The sequence below is a fragment of the Pyrgilauda ruficollis genome, unplaced genomic scaffold, assembly GCF_017590135.1.
Source record: "Pyrgilauda ruficollis isolate IOZ18807 unplaced genomic scaffold, ASM1759013v1 scaffold23, whole genome shotgun sequence".
In the NCBI taxonomy this organism is placed as follows: Eukaryota; Metazoa; Chordata; class Aves; order Passeriformes; family Passeridae; genus Pyrgilauda; species Pyrgilauda ruficollis.
Genome location: NW_024522539.1, coordinates 7,731,735 through 7,751,260, shown reverse-complemented (window position 1 = coordinate 7,751,260; position 19,526 = coordinate 7,731,735). Strand labels below are relative to the sequence as shown.

Genomic DNA, 19,526 nt, shown 5'->3' with positions numbered 1-19,526 from the left:
GAACAATCCAGTTTTCGGGCTGAATGAATAACCAGAGGAAGCAAGTACATTGGGTCTCTACTTCTATGTTTAGCACCATTTAGAAAAAGCAAATGCAATACAGAGTTCATAGATGTGTACAATGCTAAGCATAAATACAGGTTTGGGTATTTAGAGTTCCAGGGTCAGCAGCCCGAGCAGAGCTGGCACAAGTTACAGGAGTGACAAGGAAGAACGAGGAACAAAAGCGCAGCAGAGGCGACACAAGTAACAAGCCTCCAGGTGAGCACAAGTCAAATTTGTAACAGTTACATAAATTTTAGAAGGATACATATCAGACTCCTTGGAAAACCACACCTTTGAAGCCGTAACAAATATTCTCCTCTGGCTTTTCCAAAGTACAAACACGAGACAACTACTGATAGTAAACAGATGTACCACATCTTACCTTTCTGCAAACAAGCTGTACATCACCTGCGGCTGCACTACGTGAACAAAAATGGTCAGTCACACAGGAAAAATGGACAGAGCATCCCCATCAACAACAAAATGTTAGTGATCACTCACACCTTTGGGAGACCCGTTGCATAATTTATCCAGGCACACAGAGCCGTTTTTACAGTGACACCTTGATAGCTCTAAAATATGCATAACAAGTTCTTGTAAAGGCTCACATTATACATTTAAATTACAGCATGTTAGCAGTTTGCTGGAACAGACTATTTTTTTAAGCCCAAAATTTGTTTTTCATAACCTCACATCATCCCCTTTCATATAATTTAAAAATTAAACTACTTAAAAAAAAATTTAAACTTTTTTTTTTCTCAAATAATGAGGACCTGAAATTCACTGTCATGGATGAAACTGCATCTTCATGACTTTGCCACATTTTTTCAACTACAAGTTCCAAGGTTGACCAGCAGTGTTTTGAAACTTTGATACAAGTTTACAATACAAAGTAGTTCACTATTAGCATTTATTTTGTGCAGAGCATACATCAGAAAATTATAAAAAAATCAGCATTCATCTAAGAACTATTGGACGAGAATAGGACTACAAAGAAAACTATTTAAGGGAAGAAACAGGTAAACAAATTACTGAATTAAAAGAGAGGGAAGAAGATCCATACCAGTGGATCAATGATAAGTCATTAACATTTTAATTAAGAGCAAAACATCTGTGTTAGTTTAATGCAGATGAACTTCACAAACCAAACCAGACAATGCATATGCCAGAAGACTGAGGCCCCTCTGAGAATTAGTTAAGAAGGAATTCAGGCAAATAAAAGATAGTACAAGTGGAAATCCATGTTCAGCCAGGACATCGTGAGCTGTGCCTGCAACTGCAGAGACCATGGGACATAAATAACCACGTTGAATTCATATTCAGGGTTCTCTTTAACAGAGGAATACTGGCAAAATACAAAGCAAATGCAAAGGCAAGCCACAAAATTACTTCAGGAGTTGGAAAAGTAGTAATCAAAAAATCAATTTATAGGGAAAAGGTTAGAAATATAAGTTTGTTAATGGGTAGCAACAGTCACAAGAAGAAATGTTGCAGGTTGAGGTTTCAGAGCAACACAAAGCTCAATGTGGCTACCAAAAAATCATAGCTAATCAGGTAAAATCCCCAAATCACTACAGGGACAGGCTGACCCTTTCAACATTACCTTGAATACCTGTACCACACACAGCAGCTTGGTTTCCACAGGGCTACAGTCCCAGGAACAACACATGTAGGAATGGAAGAAAACCACTGTGGATTTATGAAGGTACAATAAATATATATAAAATCAGACAAGTATCTGAATATTTATTTAAAATACAGGAGGGAAATGCTGAGCTTGAGGTGGCAATTAGGCAAAACCTGACAATACTGGCTGGCAAAGTCACCAAGAGAACTGTGGGGGGCCCTGCTGCTTGGGACAGTTAAAAGTCACAACTAGACAACACTGATGCCCAAATCCAGCCTAAGGATCCCGGTGATGTGGCCCAGGATGCATGTCCTCATTTCACTGCAAGTGAAAATACAAGTTCTTCCCCTTTTGCAGTAATAGGGCCAAGGCAATAATCAATGTACACTTGCAGCACTGAAAATTTACTGCAGGCCTGTAATAGGAATTCATAACAACTATGTTCAAATATTTCTTCCAAGCAATGAATCATGATTTTTCGTTTCTTAGAACCAGTTGAACACCATTTAAACATAACCTCTTGCACACTTGATTTACATACCCAGCTTACTCTATCAAATAATGTTTTTACACTTTCCTCATGTATGAAAATTATGCACCAAATAAGATTCCAAACTTGAGCAAGCTCTAATCCATGCATCCTTTATTCCATTACAATCACTGTGTTGCTCTCTAGCAACAGGACACAAACTGCAATCAATCGCAATCAATTTATACAACAATCTGAGGCTTACAGTACATTTAAGGCCTTTAAATTTGGAAAAATTAGACCTATCCTAGCAGTGTAACAATTTTTAATGTTTTGCATTTCTGATGCATAATCTGTGCGATTCCAGTGTCAAAGAATCAAATTACTTCTAAACTAAAAAGATCAGCTCAATGAAAATTTAGTTACATAATTCATCAAAACATAAATGTGTAAATTCTATTTTCTTTTTTTTTGTCCTGGAAACTTTATAAAACTTTAATAGCAAAATAATATAGGGATAAAAACATATTTTAACAAAATGTATTCAATCATATACAAACCAGAATTTCGCAGTTTATTGTAACTAGACTTAAATTAAAACTACCAATTAAGAATCTATGCACAATGTAAATTCAAATATGTACAGTACTTTCAAAAAGTCTACAGGAATGCTTTACAGAAGGAAATGTCTGTTATGGCTATTATTCAGACAATCTGAATATTAAAATGAGTTTTCTAGTAGTAAATTTACACATTTATTTTTAAACAAAAGCAGTTTTGTCCCTAGATCCTTTAAGAATATTCCAGTTATGTTTATACAACTAATGGAGAGGTCGTTACAGAGTTTAGCCCCATATAGTAGTTTGTTTATTTTCAGGTAAAAGTATATTTAAATAATTTACTTGGGAAGATCAGTAAGTTAACAAAAGAACACTAGAAGGGAGGAGGGGGAACTTCATCACAATAACTTTCCAGTTACAATACCACAGCTAGAAACTTCACAGAGAAAGAACTCCCTTAGATTGAACCCATGATTGTTCAGAACAAGCTGTAGCTCATAACAGTTGTGTTCTCCACTCCGAGAACACAATGGGGAAAAAGTCTTTGTAGGACAGAATTATAAATGATCTGAAGTGAGACAGAGAAAACTGATCTTCAATTAATACAGCACTAGGTAAAAAGTGTCCCCATAAGCAGCTAGGATTCCCACTTCCTTCAGGGCAATGAAGCTAAAAATTGTTGGAATTACAGTAGTTGACCATATTTGTGTGCATTAGTAGAATCATTTCCAGATAGAAAAGACAAATTTCATCAGATGTTTGATTAGAACACCCTCAAGACAGGGTATTTCTTCATAGTATAAAGCTATTTCAGCTATCCAGTTAAAGCATGTGCAAAACCAGGTAATTTCTTCCGTTCACAGTAACTGAGGTAAAATCAGGTAGGCTTCTTCAGGAGTTGGGAAGTTCATGAGATATGAACTGTTTTAGTCTCTCTAAGTACTGTGCATAAAGCTCTATGTCATTATGCCCAGCCCCTTCCACCCAGAGGGGCTCTACTGCTCGTGGACATCGCTCGTACATGGCCAGGCCATGGGAGAAATCGATCACCTCATCTTCGGTACCGTGGATGACCAGCACAGGAGAGGTCACTTTAGAGATCTTGTCAATGCTGGGGGAAGGAAAAGAAAGACACAGCTCAGTTCGGGGCTTTCAGTTTCACATCATTAGAGAAAGCAAGCTTAACTGTTGATACACAACCCTGTTACCACGGCATGTTTTTAAATGGCTGCAGACCACTGGAATTATGCACAAGTGAAATGGGACAAGGCTCATTCCCAAAACACATGTGTGAAAAGGGAGCTTGCAGTGCCGTCACCACCATCCCACCAGTGCTAACAGCAACAAGGCTGAGTGGGCAGCATGCAAATAAAGTTTGGCACCCAAAAATCCCGCACCAAAAGAGCTACTGTATCTATCACACAAAGCACTGTGAGGCAAGTAAGATTCCATGGGACATTCCGCAAGCATGGACTCTTCTCACATGACACATTATCACCTTCCAATTTAACAGCTTAGGAACTAATTAAATACATTCCAGTCATAAGATTTCATTAACAAAAAAAAAAAGGCTTTGGCTCATGAAGCTTAAACCTGTCTTTGAACCCTCAAATTAGGCAGATTCAGCTAAAGGAAAACAATCTGTTCTATTGATTAAGTTCAAACAATGAAATAGAAAACTGTGGGAGAAGAGCATTACACGGGGATATTTAACTGCAAACCACAGAAATCACACAGGATTTTCCTTCATGTAACCAGCCTCTCTGCCAGCTGTGACTGCAAAGTGGCTTTAGAGTAATATTCTTCCTTTTGTCCAGCTACCTTTAGCAGACCAATATAGCCTGAGACTACCTGTGACAGGAAAATGGGTTGTAACAGAAGGGAAGAGTGACAAAGGCACTTTCCCAGTGAAGAGGTCAGGCCAGAAAACCCCAGTTATGAAGCATCCTGGTAGCACATGAACTTGCAAGCAACGAAGAGCAGCTTTCTCTGACTCTCCTCACACAGGCGCCAGCTTTTATTTCCAGCCAGCCATTTCATGCTGGTAGCTACCAGTGATTCCAAATCTGTGCAGAGACACCACGTGCTAATGAACTCTCAGCTTCCTACCTGCTCTACTTCCATCAACAAATGGAGGAATGTGGATAAATGAGTGCTGGTATTACCCAATTTTATGGGAGGACAAATCTATTTCTTTATGGTAGCTAATAAAAGGTGTTTGGATTTTCCTGCTACTGAAGAACAAGAAGGCATGCAATTTTGGCATGACCATTGATCTTACAAAATGACCAAGACTGCTTAAAATTACTTTAAAAATACAGATGTCAGCATACTCTGACTTAAAAACAGGTTCAAAAAAGTTTTGTGAAAATTTAAAGTTAACTAAAGAGATGTAAACGGAAGTACTAAGCCTCACACTTACAAACCTCAATATTTAGCATTCTAGAGAACTGCCATTGGTATCCCAGTGAACAGCTGAGTGCAAACACATTTCTGTCTCTGTCTCTATACTTCTCAAAAAACCCCCAGGTTTCATGCCATTTAAGGTACTACTTAAAATTAAAATGCAGCCTTATTTCACTTTTCTTGTGTGGGTCTTCAGCTGTGTGCAACTACACTGAATAAAAAAAAAATCCCAACGTAAAAGAGGCATCAGAATAATGCAGATTTTGTTTTTCCCCATAATTTTCATCCCAAAATTAGTATCCTAGCCAAATGTAAATACTTTACAATCAATATGCTGTATAAACTGAAGTTTTAAGCCCATGAAAGATTTGGTATAATAGATCTATCAGCTACATACAGCTACAGAGATGTTCATGCATAATTTTTGTGGCTAGACACTAAATTCTCATTTATTGTAGGAAACCCCTTTCACTTCAGTATTCATATAATGAAACAATTTTTTTCACATATATTCATAGACCATTAAGCCAGATAATATTTATATTTTGCAGAAAATTGGAAGGAGTCCCACTGCCAAGTCAGCGACTCATAAAGCAGTATTTAAACTGCACATTAGCCTTACTTAGTATTCTCAGCCACACAGCTCTGCAGCTAGAAAAATCTACAGAGACCAAATTCTCATGGAGTCCCAACGTAAAATGCACATAATAGCAACTCACTGTAGGTGCACACAGAACTATTTTGTTTCCCACTGTGAAGACAGACAGTTGAGCTGCACACATTCATAAAGAGCACTGCTGTTTATTTTCACTGCTCCCAGTACCAGGAAAGTCAGACTGACAGCAATGAACAGCTCAGTAGGGCAAGAATAAAATACTCAAGTGCTACAGCACATCTGCTGTCACTGTTCCCCTTCCCACTTTTCTTTTTAAAACTGTTATTTGATTTGGCTTGGAACAGCTAATCACTGTTACTTCTGTAATCAGAGCTATGTTTAAGGCTTTGTTTTTTCCTCTCTTGCAGAAGCATTTGTAAATATTGGATTTCAGGTTTGAGGATGATGAATGAGCTGGAGTATAAGTACTTCAAATTCAGTCTGCACCTCCAACAAGTTAATTAATTAACTAATAATATGTTTGAAAGGATTCTAAACACGGGATCTGTGAGAGCCACTATTACTTTATGACTGTTCCTTCTAGCTGTTCAGGCATATGGATTTTTACCTATGGCCTCCCACAGCTGCTAATTTTAAAAACAAAAAACAAAAAACAAAAAAAAGCAATGAATATTCCTTACCATACTTATCACAAGCATGACTTTCTGAAGTAAAGCCAAGTTTTGACCAAGACTTCAGTGAGTGTCTGCTTTATCTTCTCCTCTCCATGGACTACTAAGCTTTTCACTTGTGCTTTCCCCTGCCATGAGATGTGAGAGACTGGCTTCCCCTCTCATATCCTTCCATAACTTAAACTGGACCAAATGAGAAGTTCTAAAAGATTCCTAGAATATCTGCTGCTCCCATGACCTCTACTACCAAATAGTTGGGTACTCCAGGTCTGTTGCAATTGTTTTTCCTGTGAAAACTAGACTATAAAAGCAAATGTTTTATCTTAAAATCAGTTGTATATAATTTTCTAGAGCTTCTTAAAACAAGCATAATATCTTGCAAAAGATAGGACAGGGACTTTGTTTTGGTCACAAAATCAGGATCCTACAAGATCCCCACCAGGGAGGAACAAATAGAAGCCTCAGTATCTGCTTACACCACCAGTCCCTTGTAAACAGCTACAGAGCACGGTGAGTAGAGAACCCCCCTTGCAGCAGTGACACATACCTCGGGAAAGCATCAAAGCAGTAGGTTTTCCTGGTGTCAGGAAAAGCCACCCGTAAGCCAGACATCAGGGGAGAATGGAGGATCACAGCTGCACACTCGTACCGAGATGCCAGGTCTACTGTAGGGACAGTACCGATGCTCTGGCCATACAGGATAATGTTCTCAGGACTGACACCATACCTGCAGAGAAAAGAAAGATGCTTTTAAAACAAAAAAGCCAAAACACAACATATTGCACATACAGAAAAGAACACATTTCTAGTAGAAAATAATTTGTGTAAAAGATGTCTTTTTGACAGTCTACACCATCTACAGTGCTGGGTCACTGCTGTGACAGTGAAAAGCAAACCCTGCAGTTTAGCCTATACCCCATGTACACCTGGAAGGTTTCAATTTCCTTACAAAGCTGCTTGCAAGTGTATAGCAGGCCTGAAGAATACTCAACTTTCAAGTATGTGCCAAAAGAGAAAATTAAAATGACAGTAAAGAAAAATCAATTAATAATTAAAATAAGAATAATCCAGTACTAATCATCCAATTACAGGCTGTCAGGACTGCCTGGTTTCATGATGAAGTATAGCTAGACTGGATTGTAGCCTCTGTGAAACTGAAATTTTCCTAATATTTTTACACTGCTGAGCATAAGGCTGCTTTTGGCATCTACTGTTATATGAATAAGCAACTGTATAAAAATATCTCTCAGGAGTAAAATTTTATCCTCTTGGTAACCAAGCAGCAGCTGATGCTGGCAGTCTGTCACCACAGCCACAGCCTGATGTTTTTAAAGAGATGTGCAGCTTTTTTAGCAGATTTTTTTTCCTCCCTTGGTGTTTGACATGGTCCAGCACACAGCAGAGCCTGGCTGACTCGGTTAAAAGGACCTTGGAACAAAATCTTGGCATCACAGACTTTGTTCCAGCTGCTGGGTGGGGAGGGCTGGAGGCATGCACCCCAAAGGCACCACATGCATCCAGCCCATCTGCCAGCTGTTGCATCATATTAAAGACAGGCAGAAATGCAACAGCATCAGGGATACACAAGGCAATAGGACTGGAACATGATCACCTACATGGCATTTCAGTGGGCATGGAATGATATTAATGCTGATAGGTTTTGCAATGCCATCCTGAACTGCAGTATCACAATAAACACGAAGTTTCATTTCCAAAAGGTTTACAATATAAGCAGAATGTGGAAACATGTTTGAATGAGAATCACACGATAACAGGAAAGCACAGGGTGGCAAGAGAATTCAACACATCCAATTGCCTTAGTACGGCAATTTTCTCTAACACTTATCAGCTTTAGACTAACTCCTTTTGATGTTATTTTGTTTCTTTATGCATCTCATATTGTAAGGGGAGAAACTTGCTGTTGTGACAATAGGTATACTCCAGAGAAAAATCTGTTTCACTATGCCAGATAACATCAGATACAGGCTACAGCATAATTTAAAAAGCCCAGAGATACATCTGAACTTAAAGTAGCTCTTCATCACTACAACTATTCAGTATCCAACTCCACAGAAAGGAAATGTGACAATCTGGACAAAATGAATAATTGTAAAAGCGTATTAGTGTACTCTTAGCCTATCATTAGAGCAAATGTCTTTTCTGCTTTACATTCCTACTGACTGACAACTAAAAGAATCTCTGGGGCTGTTTTATTTAGGGACAGTTCCCCTTTTCAAGACAGAAGAGTTACTGCAACAGATTTATCTTTTTAATCCCTTTACCATTAGGTCACCACTCAGCAAGCGAGACAAGGAGCTTACCGCAAACATCAGCAGAAACAGCTACATGTAATATTTATTTATCCTGAGGCCAAAGGACACAGGACAACTCATGAGTGAAGGCCATGAATAATTGAGCTGTGCAAGGTCCTCAGAGCTGAGGGCCAGGCTTGGTTCCGTGATCGTCTGTGTTTTCACAAACAGTGCCCAGTGGTGACTCAGCAAGCCCAGGTACCAACCCACCTGGGGGCTTTATCTTTAAAACACAACATTCTTCAAGCAGAGGCTGGGTCCCTCCCTCACTCTCTGCAAACTTCCTTGTGTTAGATCCTTGCACAACAGGAGCAGTGATACAGAAAGTGAAAGGGAAAAGGGAAGAGCAGACATGGGAAAGAAGGCAGCAGTGAAAGGGAAATTGCATGACACAGAAAAAGGGAAAGAATATGGTAGAAAAAGGCAAAAGACACTCTGGAAAAAGAGGAATCCTCTTACAGTCTGCTCTCCTATTAAGGAAGAAAGTCTTTCCACCAACTACACAGCAGCCCCTAAAAATAACTTCCTTGAAACACACAAGCTTTGGTCTCTGTGGAAACAGAGCTCTATCCAATGGAGCAGGAGAGCCAAGGAAAATTTCTGGATATGCTTGGGCACTTCTCCTGTGGAGCCCCATCAGAGAGTTCCAAACAAGCAGGGCAACACAGCAATGTGGAAATCAGCCTTCAGCAAAGCCAAAGCAGGAAACAACTCAGTTACCATGGGCATATGCAAAAACCTGCTTTGACAAAGGGGGAAAAAAGAGAAGAAAAAAGGGCAGGCATACTTTTTTTTTTTCCCAAAGGGAACTCCAGAACTGCAGCTACTGCTGTATAAATGATGCAAGCATTTTTGCTCCCCCTTATCCACAAACACAGGTGGCAAAGCTCAAAGTTCTCCAGCCTATTGAGGTCTCAATAACCCACAAGTACACAGTGTGGCTTACACACTCCATTTGTGTGTGCAGAAACCTTCACAATAACCCTCACAAGCAGTAACCTAGAGCTTCAGGCCAGGTCTAGCTAAGGCCCCAAAACACTCCACAGTCTATAATAACAGTAGTCTTGGGGTTTTTTTAACCCTGTGTTTCTGCCTCAGTAAATACAAATGAGGTTCACCAGCAATTCTGGTCTCCCCATGCTAGCATGAATTATGTGCACAGAAGCTGCTTATTAAGAATCCACACCGCAGACTCTTCTACTTATTCCAGAGTAATAAGAGACCTCAGTCATGCCAGCAGATCAGTGGGATACAGGAGACTGGGAATACTGCTGACAGAGAGCACAGCAAAGGAGGATGAGACAGTACTTCCAGTTGCCCTGCTTGGCTGTGTGGCTGTGGCTCAGTCCCTCCTCAGTTTCCTCATACAACACCAATGATGGCATCAACTGCCATGCAAAGTACCTCAGACTTTCTGGATGACAGCACTATGTGCAAACCATGTATTATCTCAAAGCATCTCTAATTATGAGCCTAAGATACTGAATCCCTGCTCCCCTCAGGGCTCCAGCTTTGAGCCATAGAGCTGGAAAGTTTACCATTGCTATTTTTACTCTCTCCTTGCTCAGTGCAGAGTGCCAGTGGAATGCTGCTGTGGGGACTCCAGAGTGTCACAGCTGAAGCCCTGCAATGTTCACAGCCAAAGCTGCCAGTCCTCAAAGTGCCAAATACATATTCATTAGTGAGGCCAGTCCTTTTGCCAGGCTTACTGAATCCATGAAGTCAACCTCACCTTGTATTTTCAGTTTGAATTTTAATTATATTTTCTGTCCCATTATCCATTACCTGAACAGGAAAGCATAGAGAGCACCCTGTATACAGCAACAGCAATAAATTAATTTTCAGAAACTGTCTATGCAGAGTACTTGGATGGCACAAACCCCACTCTGTAACGCTGTTGAGACTTAGTGTTTAACTGCTACTAAACTAAGGCATGGACTGATGGGCGAGTTCTTCCTTACAACACACAAAATACATAAATTTACAAGGCCAGGAAAATGAGGTAACCAGCTCCTGCATTCTCACAGGGGACTGAGTCTGAAACTGGGCACTCCCTTCTCCAGCAAACACCAATTAAATAAATCATTTTCAAGACACAAAGAAAATCCAGCATACATCAGGAATAACACAAATCATGCTCCAGTTTGGAGGAAATAGTGACTTTTAGAGTAGCTTTACTAGAACATACATGTACTCACCTCTTCACAACCTATTCAAGTCTGTTTCCTTCTGTTTGCACAAACCCATTTGTCACAAAATACTATTTATCATCTTTCCAAAATGCATTATCTCTAAGTTTATAATCCAGAGAAAACTAGATCACTTGTTAAGAACCACAGGGAGGTATTTTCTAGCATCATTATACACTTCCATAAGATATCCATGTATATTTTCATAAATAAGTGTCTATTTAATCCTGTATGAATCTAAAAATTTAATTTTGGGGCTAGAAAGAAAAACAAAAATCCTCAATTAAGCAAGTCACATAGCAGATTGCATATAATGACTATGATTTTATGTTGTGTGACTTTTACATTAAAATAAAATCAACACTAGCAACTTAAGTCAATAATGATTATTGCAAAAAATTTACAGTATCAGAACAAACCATTGCAATTTGCATTGTGCTTCAGCAAGTACCACTCCAGCATGTCAGCCAAAATACCAGAGAAATTACAGCAGATTTTCAGTCTAAATGCCAACATGAAACTGAGAGGAAGGCATTAGATCAAGGATTTTTTTTGAGTTAACGGTAACAACTGTCAAACAAGAAAAATCAGATTTCAGGATTCACAGGAAACCCTGGCACACAAAAAGTGTCCCTGTGCCAGTTTCTCCAGTTTCCTTGAATTCACCCAAACACAGGTCTAAAATTCTTCACTGTTTTACTGACACTGACTCTTTTAAATCATGAGATTTCCTCCTTCTCTACTTTCTTCTTCTCCAGGCCTACAAGTGCTATGTAATTCAAGTTCAGGTACACCACACTCTATTTCACTTCACATTTTCATGGAGCTAAGAGCCAAACCCCAGTTGTACTCTGGCTTATGAAGCTGCAAAAGAGAGAGACCAATTTTTCTGGCCTATGTCCCAGCACACTGTCCCAGGAGCAGACAAGTAATTCCACAAATGTGCTCACTCTCAAAATAATTTAAATGGCTGGCAGAGAAATTTAATCAAGGACTACACCACAGTTTTAGATCACTATTACTTTTACTACCACACCAGAGAGTCATTTGATTATGCCTTGGAGAAACCCCAGTGCTAACCAATATAAGCTGATAGTGGAATCACAGAATGAACCTTTGACCCCTGAAAATGCCCTCTTACAGGCAATTTTGGAGGTTATTAGCAAATACCACACTCCTACAGGCTTGCTGGACTCTGTGACTGCAGCACTAATCCAGTGATGTACCAGCTCCTCTTTTCATATCAATAATAAATGGATCAAGTAGCAGCAACTTCTAGGCACTTCTGAGGATGACCATTGGCCCTGCAGTAACTTAATTATACCAAAGCATGAAATCACTGCAAGTGGTTCTTGATTACTGCCCTGTGACAATCAGTGATCTGTTATCAAACACTGAGAACTGTGCTCACAGTTCAACCAAGTCCTGACAAGGATATTGAGTATCACTGGAAAGCTCAAGCATCCATGACAAAAGCAGGGATCTACACACTGCTGAGTAGTGAAACCACTGCAAGTGTGCCCTGAACAACCAGGGTAGGTAAAGGAAAATGGTATTTCATGGCATTCTCCAGTACAAACTGTAATGAGATTAGATTTTAAATTAACTGAATTATGCTAATCTGCACTGAGTGCTTTGGGGTGACAGTTGGATGACTTTTTTTTTTAAATCCAAATAATACTAGCTTGTCTAAAAATTGTTCCTTTTTGAAATACAGCCTTAAGTCACTTTTTGTTCATCTGCCTCAGACATAGGCTCGTGAAGTTGTAATGTTTCAAAGTGGGAAACACCTTCTCTGACTAAAGTACAAGTGCTCAGGACTCAGAGCAAGCCAAGTGCTCTCAAACAGTAAATCCACACCCCTCCTTTTTCGCCCCCACCTTCACCCTTACCAGGAAGTTCCTTTTCTCCCAGGCAAAAAAATAGGCAATCTGTGTTTGCAGATCTATTTATGTTTTTAAGGAACTAAAAAGTAAAACCTCCTTTGTTTTCTCTTGTACTGAGGACTCAACTGTATTTATAACATAACTTTTCTCCACCACAATAACCCAGGATACTGAATTTGGTGTTTGGTTTATGACAGATTGCTCATTTGTCTAGCACATGAACTAGCAGTTTTATGTATAAACAACAAACACATTTGGAACAGTTGTTTCTGCCTGACTGAGGGTTTGTTGATTTTTTTGTTTGCTTGTTTAGTTTTTTATTTCCCTAGATAGGAGGAAAGCAGGAAATAGAGTTTTCATTAAATGTGCACTGAAATTTAAGCAGGAACTTGTGCCACAGGCATGCTGATGTAATAGAATAACTTAGCCCCTAAAAGCACTAATTCTTTCATATTGAGTGAAAGCAAGAAGGCCACTGACAAGCAAAAAGGACTCTTGTAAAAAAAAACATCCAAGAAAAATGAGCAATGATGTGGCTCAGGCATCTGTTGAACTCCTACCTTCACCATTACACTGCTTCATGACAAAAGGAGAATAACACTCCAAACTCAGTGCACACTCATGCAATGAGAAGGAGTGAGCACCTTCCTAAATTAATTCCTAAATAACCACTTCTAAATGTTGGGGGTTGTTTTATTTCTCTAATCACAGGGACAAATACAGACTAAACCCACTGTAAGCTGAAATACAAGAAGCTAATGGAAATAGGACCTAAATACATGGACATACTCAAACAAAATTCCCACTGCCCCCCACTTTCTTTGCTTTAGCACCCTTAAAAATCAGCTGGAGTTCTGGAGACAGCACTGGCACAAGATTATAGTTTTGAATTTGAACAAACTTGGGAGCTCATAGTTTTCCTGCTTCTTCCAAAGCGCTTTCTTAGACCAATCTTGATTCACACCATTTAGTCCCATGACACAACAGGTAAATGGCATATAAAATTAATTTTTTACTCCTATTATTTTAAAAATAGAGCACTGGAGTTAAATTTAATGAAGTATTTTGCATTTAATTAAGATAGCCTGCAACAAATAAACCTGGAATATAGAAGACTGGAAACTTTTGTTGGCTACTGAGCACTATCTTTGCAACCACAGCATAAATAATTCACAAATACTCAATCAGCTACTTCTAGTATATACTCTTTACTGCAAGCAGTGTACAAAACCTATACAGTTATTCTCTGAGGTACATTTAAATAAACTGAGACAGCAGAAAAACTTCAGCTATTTTCACAGAGCAGCTCAGTCTATAGCATCTTCTGAAGGAATCCATGATCTTCACCCTCAGTGTCCATCTCATCTCTCTCCTGCTGGGGTATTTTTACTGCAACTGCCCACATAGCCTGTGCTCAAATACAGCAGAGCAAAGATAGATGATTACTCCTGATGTGACGTTAAAACTTCAACCACCTTTTTACTGTTGCAAAAAGGCTGCATTTTGGGTATCTTACACTCAAAACCTGAAAAATAAGGTAAACTGCTCCCTATAATTGTGCACCTAGTAAGGGTTGTTATGAAAAACAAGATTTTATGATATCCACATAAATTAACACATTATCTTTAACTGTAAAGACTTCAGTTAAAACAAGTATGTGTCAACTAACACAGAAATTGATTCTCTGGGAGACACTAAGCAAACCTGAGTGCAAATACTAATACTGGTTATGCATTCCCACAAGTTTTGTGCTTTCATAGCTGTTTCTTCGATTTCAGCTACTTCCAAACTGGAGAGCCTTCCTTATTCCTGAGGCTGAAATTGCACAGTGAGCCAATGCATTTTGGCTCACCTCCCAAGCCCATCACATAACCCTCCTCGCCAGCCTTGGCTCAGCACTGGGAAACTGAGGGTTTACAAGCCTGGAGGAAACAATCTTACAGCTCTGCCACAGTTCTCAAACCATTTTTGTTCAGGAGCACTTTCTTCTTCTGGTATTTCCATCTGTTTATTGAAGCCCCTGTGACACGTGCCTAGAGCACTGCTCTTGCCAGGACTCTTCACATCAAACACCAACTCCTGGATGTATTTCCTTTCCCCTACACCTGAAGCTCCAGCTGAGGTGAGGCCACCCTGCTGTGGCACTAATTGAGCTGCACCTAGGCAAGGTTAGCCTCTGACTCATGAGCTGGGATTATTCCTGGGAGGAGCACAGTGGCTTTTGACCAGAGCTGCTGCCTGTTCCACCCATCTCTGATATTTCTCCCCTTTCAGCAGCTACAGCCCAGCTCCCACAAAGCAGGGAATAACTGCTCCAGTGCACAAACCAGGACAGGCAAGACAAAAAGAAATGTTTCCAGTTACATTTCCTTTCAATGTATCAGGCTGTGGTATCTGAAAATAGCCATCACTGTATAAGCACAGAACAAAACAAGACTAAACCTAGACTGTAATGGATCAAACTGCAAAGCCCACCAAAAATGTCTCACCAGAAGGTTTGCACAGCTGGTTAGTCACACACACTACAGCTTCATAAAAAAAGATATTCCTGACCTAAGGATCTTAAACTAGAAGTATATCTGTAAACGTGGCTGAAGGCAGTTAGTTGCCTGGATGCTATAGCAGTATTAAATGGTTTTCTCATGCTGGAATTAATACTTTGGAGACTAACATTTGGAAGATTAGGTGAAAAAAAAATTCAAAACAGAGCACTCAGAAACTGATATCTATAGAACTTGGCCCTTGAACTGCTCAGGTAATGAATCCCACCCCTCTTTGAATTCAAAATACTTTCTTTTGTGTGGGGGGCTTCTGTTTTGTGGTTTGTTTGTTGCTTGTGCATTTTCCATTCTTGCCATCCTTCTGCATGCTCTTTTATCTGTTTATTGTAATTTTGTTTATGTTTCAGTCTCTAAGTAAAAGCTATTTCATCTACAGGTTTTACTAATCTTCACATTCTTAAATATTAGCAGCATTAAATTACTTGGTTTTGCTATGATTATTTGATATAGCTGATAAGCCATTAAATGTGAAATATGTAGCACTGATACAGCATTTTCCTTACATCACTTACAGACAACTGTAGCTGTATCTAAAACACAAGCTGGTTAAAAAAAAAAAAAAAAAAAAAAAAAGATGCAAGTGTTACCTCCATAATGCTGACAGAGGAGAACAAAGAAAAAATTGAACTGTCTACACAAACAGCAGGTGCTCGTATTCAAAATCCTATTACAGCCGACATTTTCACACTGTTCTTCAAAGACTCCTGCAAATCTGAATGCTGTCTCTCCCACAGAGCACCAGAGCTGGAGTCCAAGAGGATTACACAGGAGTTGGAATGGATAAGACCTTGCAGGAATGCAAAGCAGACAAAGTGGATGCAGCAGAAGCATTAGTGTAGCTCAGGCAGTGATTTGAGTCTCCGAGAGAAAAGAGATGAGAGAGCAGAAAGGCAGGATGGAGAACAAGAATGGCAGAGAGGTTCTGATACAAAAGTGATCCATGACAGCAAACTGGTCCAATGTTCCTTAAAAGAATCAACAGCAGATGAAGGCATCTGTCCCCAGAACAAGAGTCTTTTAGCAGCCAGCATTGTATGAAGATGACTCAGCTGGCAGCAGGATTTCTCTCTCCTTTACAGACTCACATTAATATGCTCAAGGACTGCAGAAGAACCAAGTTATTAGGTAGGAATGAGCTCCTCTCAAAGAAATGCAGCATCTCAAACACTGAAGGGTTCTGTAGAGAAGACCAGTGCAGAAGTGCCATGGTTTGTGTTATCCAGGAGGCCATACATCCTGCTTGGATAGCCCTCCTTCAATTCTCTGGAAACATTTTGTGTTTCTCTGTTACTCTAACCATTTCCACAGCCTTGAAGAAAAGACAGTATTTTCTTTTGATTTAAGAATCAAAACAACAGGCTCTTCCTTTGCAATGACATGTCTTGTGAATCATAAATAGGAAGAAGTCCTACTTGGATAAATGACACCGTAACCTCTATTTTCCCCCACCCCATGGTAAAGGGAGAAAACACACATCAATTTTTTATTTGCTCACAACACTGAGCTTTGTTACAGTGTGAATCTGCATATGTTTAAACATCTGCTTTCAAAAAGTGCCAAATTCACAGCCTTACAGAGAAACACAACTCTCCTGATGCATCTCTCCTGTCTCTTTCAATTATCCATTTTCAAGTGGATTCATTAAATATTCCAGCAAATACCAAGAATGATAAGTGGCAAATGGGAGATGACAGTCATTTCATGAAAGCAATTTATTACCTGAAAAGATTCATCCAGTATCTTTTCAGAGACAAGAAAACCTCAGTGTTCTGGCATTTTCTGTGCCATTTTTATATTGGCACCCTTGACTTTTAAATCAGACTCATCTATTCCTTTCTTCCCAAGCAACCTCATCTTGCACATGTTCCTTTAATGAACTTTTAGCACAATCAATGTTCAACCCCCAGTAACAGTCAATATAAACCTAAGATGATTAAAAAAATATATAGCAATCACCAGGATTAACAGTACCATATGTTTTAGAACAGCAGACCACAGATAACTAGTTCAGAGCTTAAAAATCAAATTTCTTAGCCACAGCCTCTATCACCACAAACCCAGGGGCTAAATCCCTCTTCCCTTCTCCCAGTAAATACGACTTAGAATTCTGTACAATAAAATTTAACACAGAGTCAGTTTCTTCTGTGTACTTCTGTTTGGCTGAAGGGCTCAGAAAACCTGCCTTGTGCTCACTAAGAAACTGAAAAGACAGCACAAAAAAAAGTAATTTTTTTACAGAAGCATACACCTGCATTTAATTATACGTAGAAACATTAAGCATCAGTAAACTTAACCTGTGTTAAAGCAACAAATGTTATTCTAAAAAATAGGAAGAATACATCTGTACATCTAGAAAAGTACTAACTTTCTGAAACTCAGATGAGAAAATCCAGTCCTGAAACCAGGTGATATGTACTTGTTCAGCTTATCCAGCTGTCTTATCTGGGATCATCAGAGTCTATGGAGTAAAAGACATTTTGACCAGATTGTGTAAATCAAGAGGTTTCAAGAATGATCAAAGAGCACACTTGAAGACTTTGTTTTTGGCCAACACACCTAGCTAACAGGGACAATTGCTTTTGTAGTTTTTTTTTTTTTTTTTTTTTTGTGAAAGACTTCTTGCTAGTCAACTTTTTCCTCTCACAAACAGATGCTTACCAAGCAATTAACAGCTATGTCACAAGAAACAGAAGTACCTCAAAGTGGATCAAGGACAACTGTTAATGTAATCACTTAAGGTCATTATTTCAGCTGATGCTAAAGGTAGAAACTGATCTGCAGCTGCATCTTTGAAATTTAAAAGAATAAAAATGAGAAGAAAAGCAGTACTCAAGTTATTCATGCCCCTATTTGCCTCTGTCTCTGATGCAGTCCTTCTAAAGCATGTAGGCTCTCTGCTTGGCTGCATGCAGGATCATCACAGAACAACTGGTTATGCAGGAAAAAATGTTAGCAATTCCTGTCCATGCCACACCAGCACTTCACTGCCTCCCAGTAAACCAGCACAGCATAAAGAAGTCTTGTAGTGCTGGAGTTTCTATTTTTGAAATGAAAGATAACAGCACACTGCTTGGAAAAGAAGTGTATTAATGTCTGTGTTACTACTCAAGTTGGCATTTGGCCATGTAGGTTTTCTGCAGTTCACCATTTCACAACATGGGCACTTCCAGTTACAAGCTACTACTCTTTACTCCCCCAAAACACATTTTTCCCATTTAGCTCTGCACAGTTCCATTTTACAGTTCCAACGGATATAGTGTTTCCCTTTCTCCTAATACCATAAAGCTTCCAAAAGAGAGGCAAAATAGGAATATGAAATGAGAATTTACAAAAAATTTTTAAGGAGGAAGTCTGGCCAGTTCTACAGTGAAGAACAGGAAAGAACATAGTTTACATGGTCCAGAAACACCAAAAATAGTGGAAAGATGAAAAACAGAGCAACAGACAACAAATGATGCCTGCTAAATCCTCCTCTGCCCCTCAAAATTCCAGTAATTAAATGAGGAAGTTTAAGCTAACACTGCTACCTTTATTTCAAATTAACACACAAATTAATGTACTAAAAAGAAAAATAGAAAATTGTTGTGAAAGTCAATGAAAGAAAACAACAATCTTTAATGCAATTTCTCCTGCTGCTGAAATGCAATGAATTTAGAACTATATCCAGGTACGAAATAGCACTGATACTTAGGGTTTATGTTCTTTATTATGAAGATTGAAGCGGATTTTTGGGTAGAAAGAGCAATTTTCTGAAATAAATGGAAGGTGCCAGATCCTCTTTGTGTCAATAGTGTCTGTTGCTCTACACAAAATGATCTACAGATCTTAGGTGAGCTTTGACAGAAGGACATCCAGTTTGGAAGGGTGGGATAGTTGGCACCAGATTCCTTCATCTCAGGATAGAAAAGAACTCAGTAAATCGAGGAGACTTTACAACCCACTCGCTCTCTACAAGTCTTGAACATTTGGGATTTATGACAATATTATCTTTCAAGATCTATCAAAAATTCAGATCCAAATTATCTTCAAGTATGTTCCATCACCTTCATTTTTTATTAATGTAAATACAAATCAGAACAATTCCTTTTTCTAAAAGCCAACTTTGTGCCTCGTATTCCTTACAGATAGTCATTTCTGCATTATCAGATTGATTTTTAGTACAAATTTCAAAGAGAGGATAAAGA

General features: G+C 39.0%; 1 protein-coding gene across 1 annotated transcript in view; it reads right to left on the bottom strand.

Annotated features, from left to right (window-relative positions):
* Window positions 1-2,300: 2,300 nt before the first annotated feature.
* ABHD17C (abhydrolase domain containing 17C, depalmitoylase) overlaps window positions 2,301-19,526 on the bottom strand; it is a 28,457-nt gene continuing 11,231 nt past the window's right edge. The window contains exons 2-3 of the mRNA XM_041469183.1: window positions 6,942-7,121; window positions 2,301-3,812 (exon numbers count right to left, since the gene is read on the bottom strand). Of these exons, the coding sequence (XP_041325117.1) occupies window positions 3,593-3,812; window positions 6,942-7,121 (400 nt within the window). The 3' untranslated portion in view covers window positions 2,301-3,592. The remainder of the gene's footprint in view (window positions 3,813-6,941; window positions 7,122-19,526) is intronic.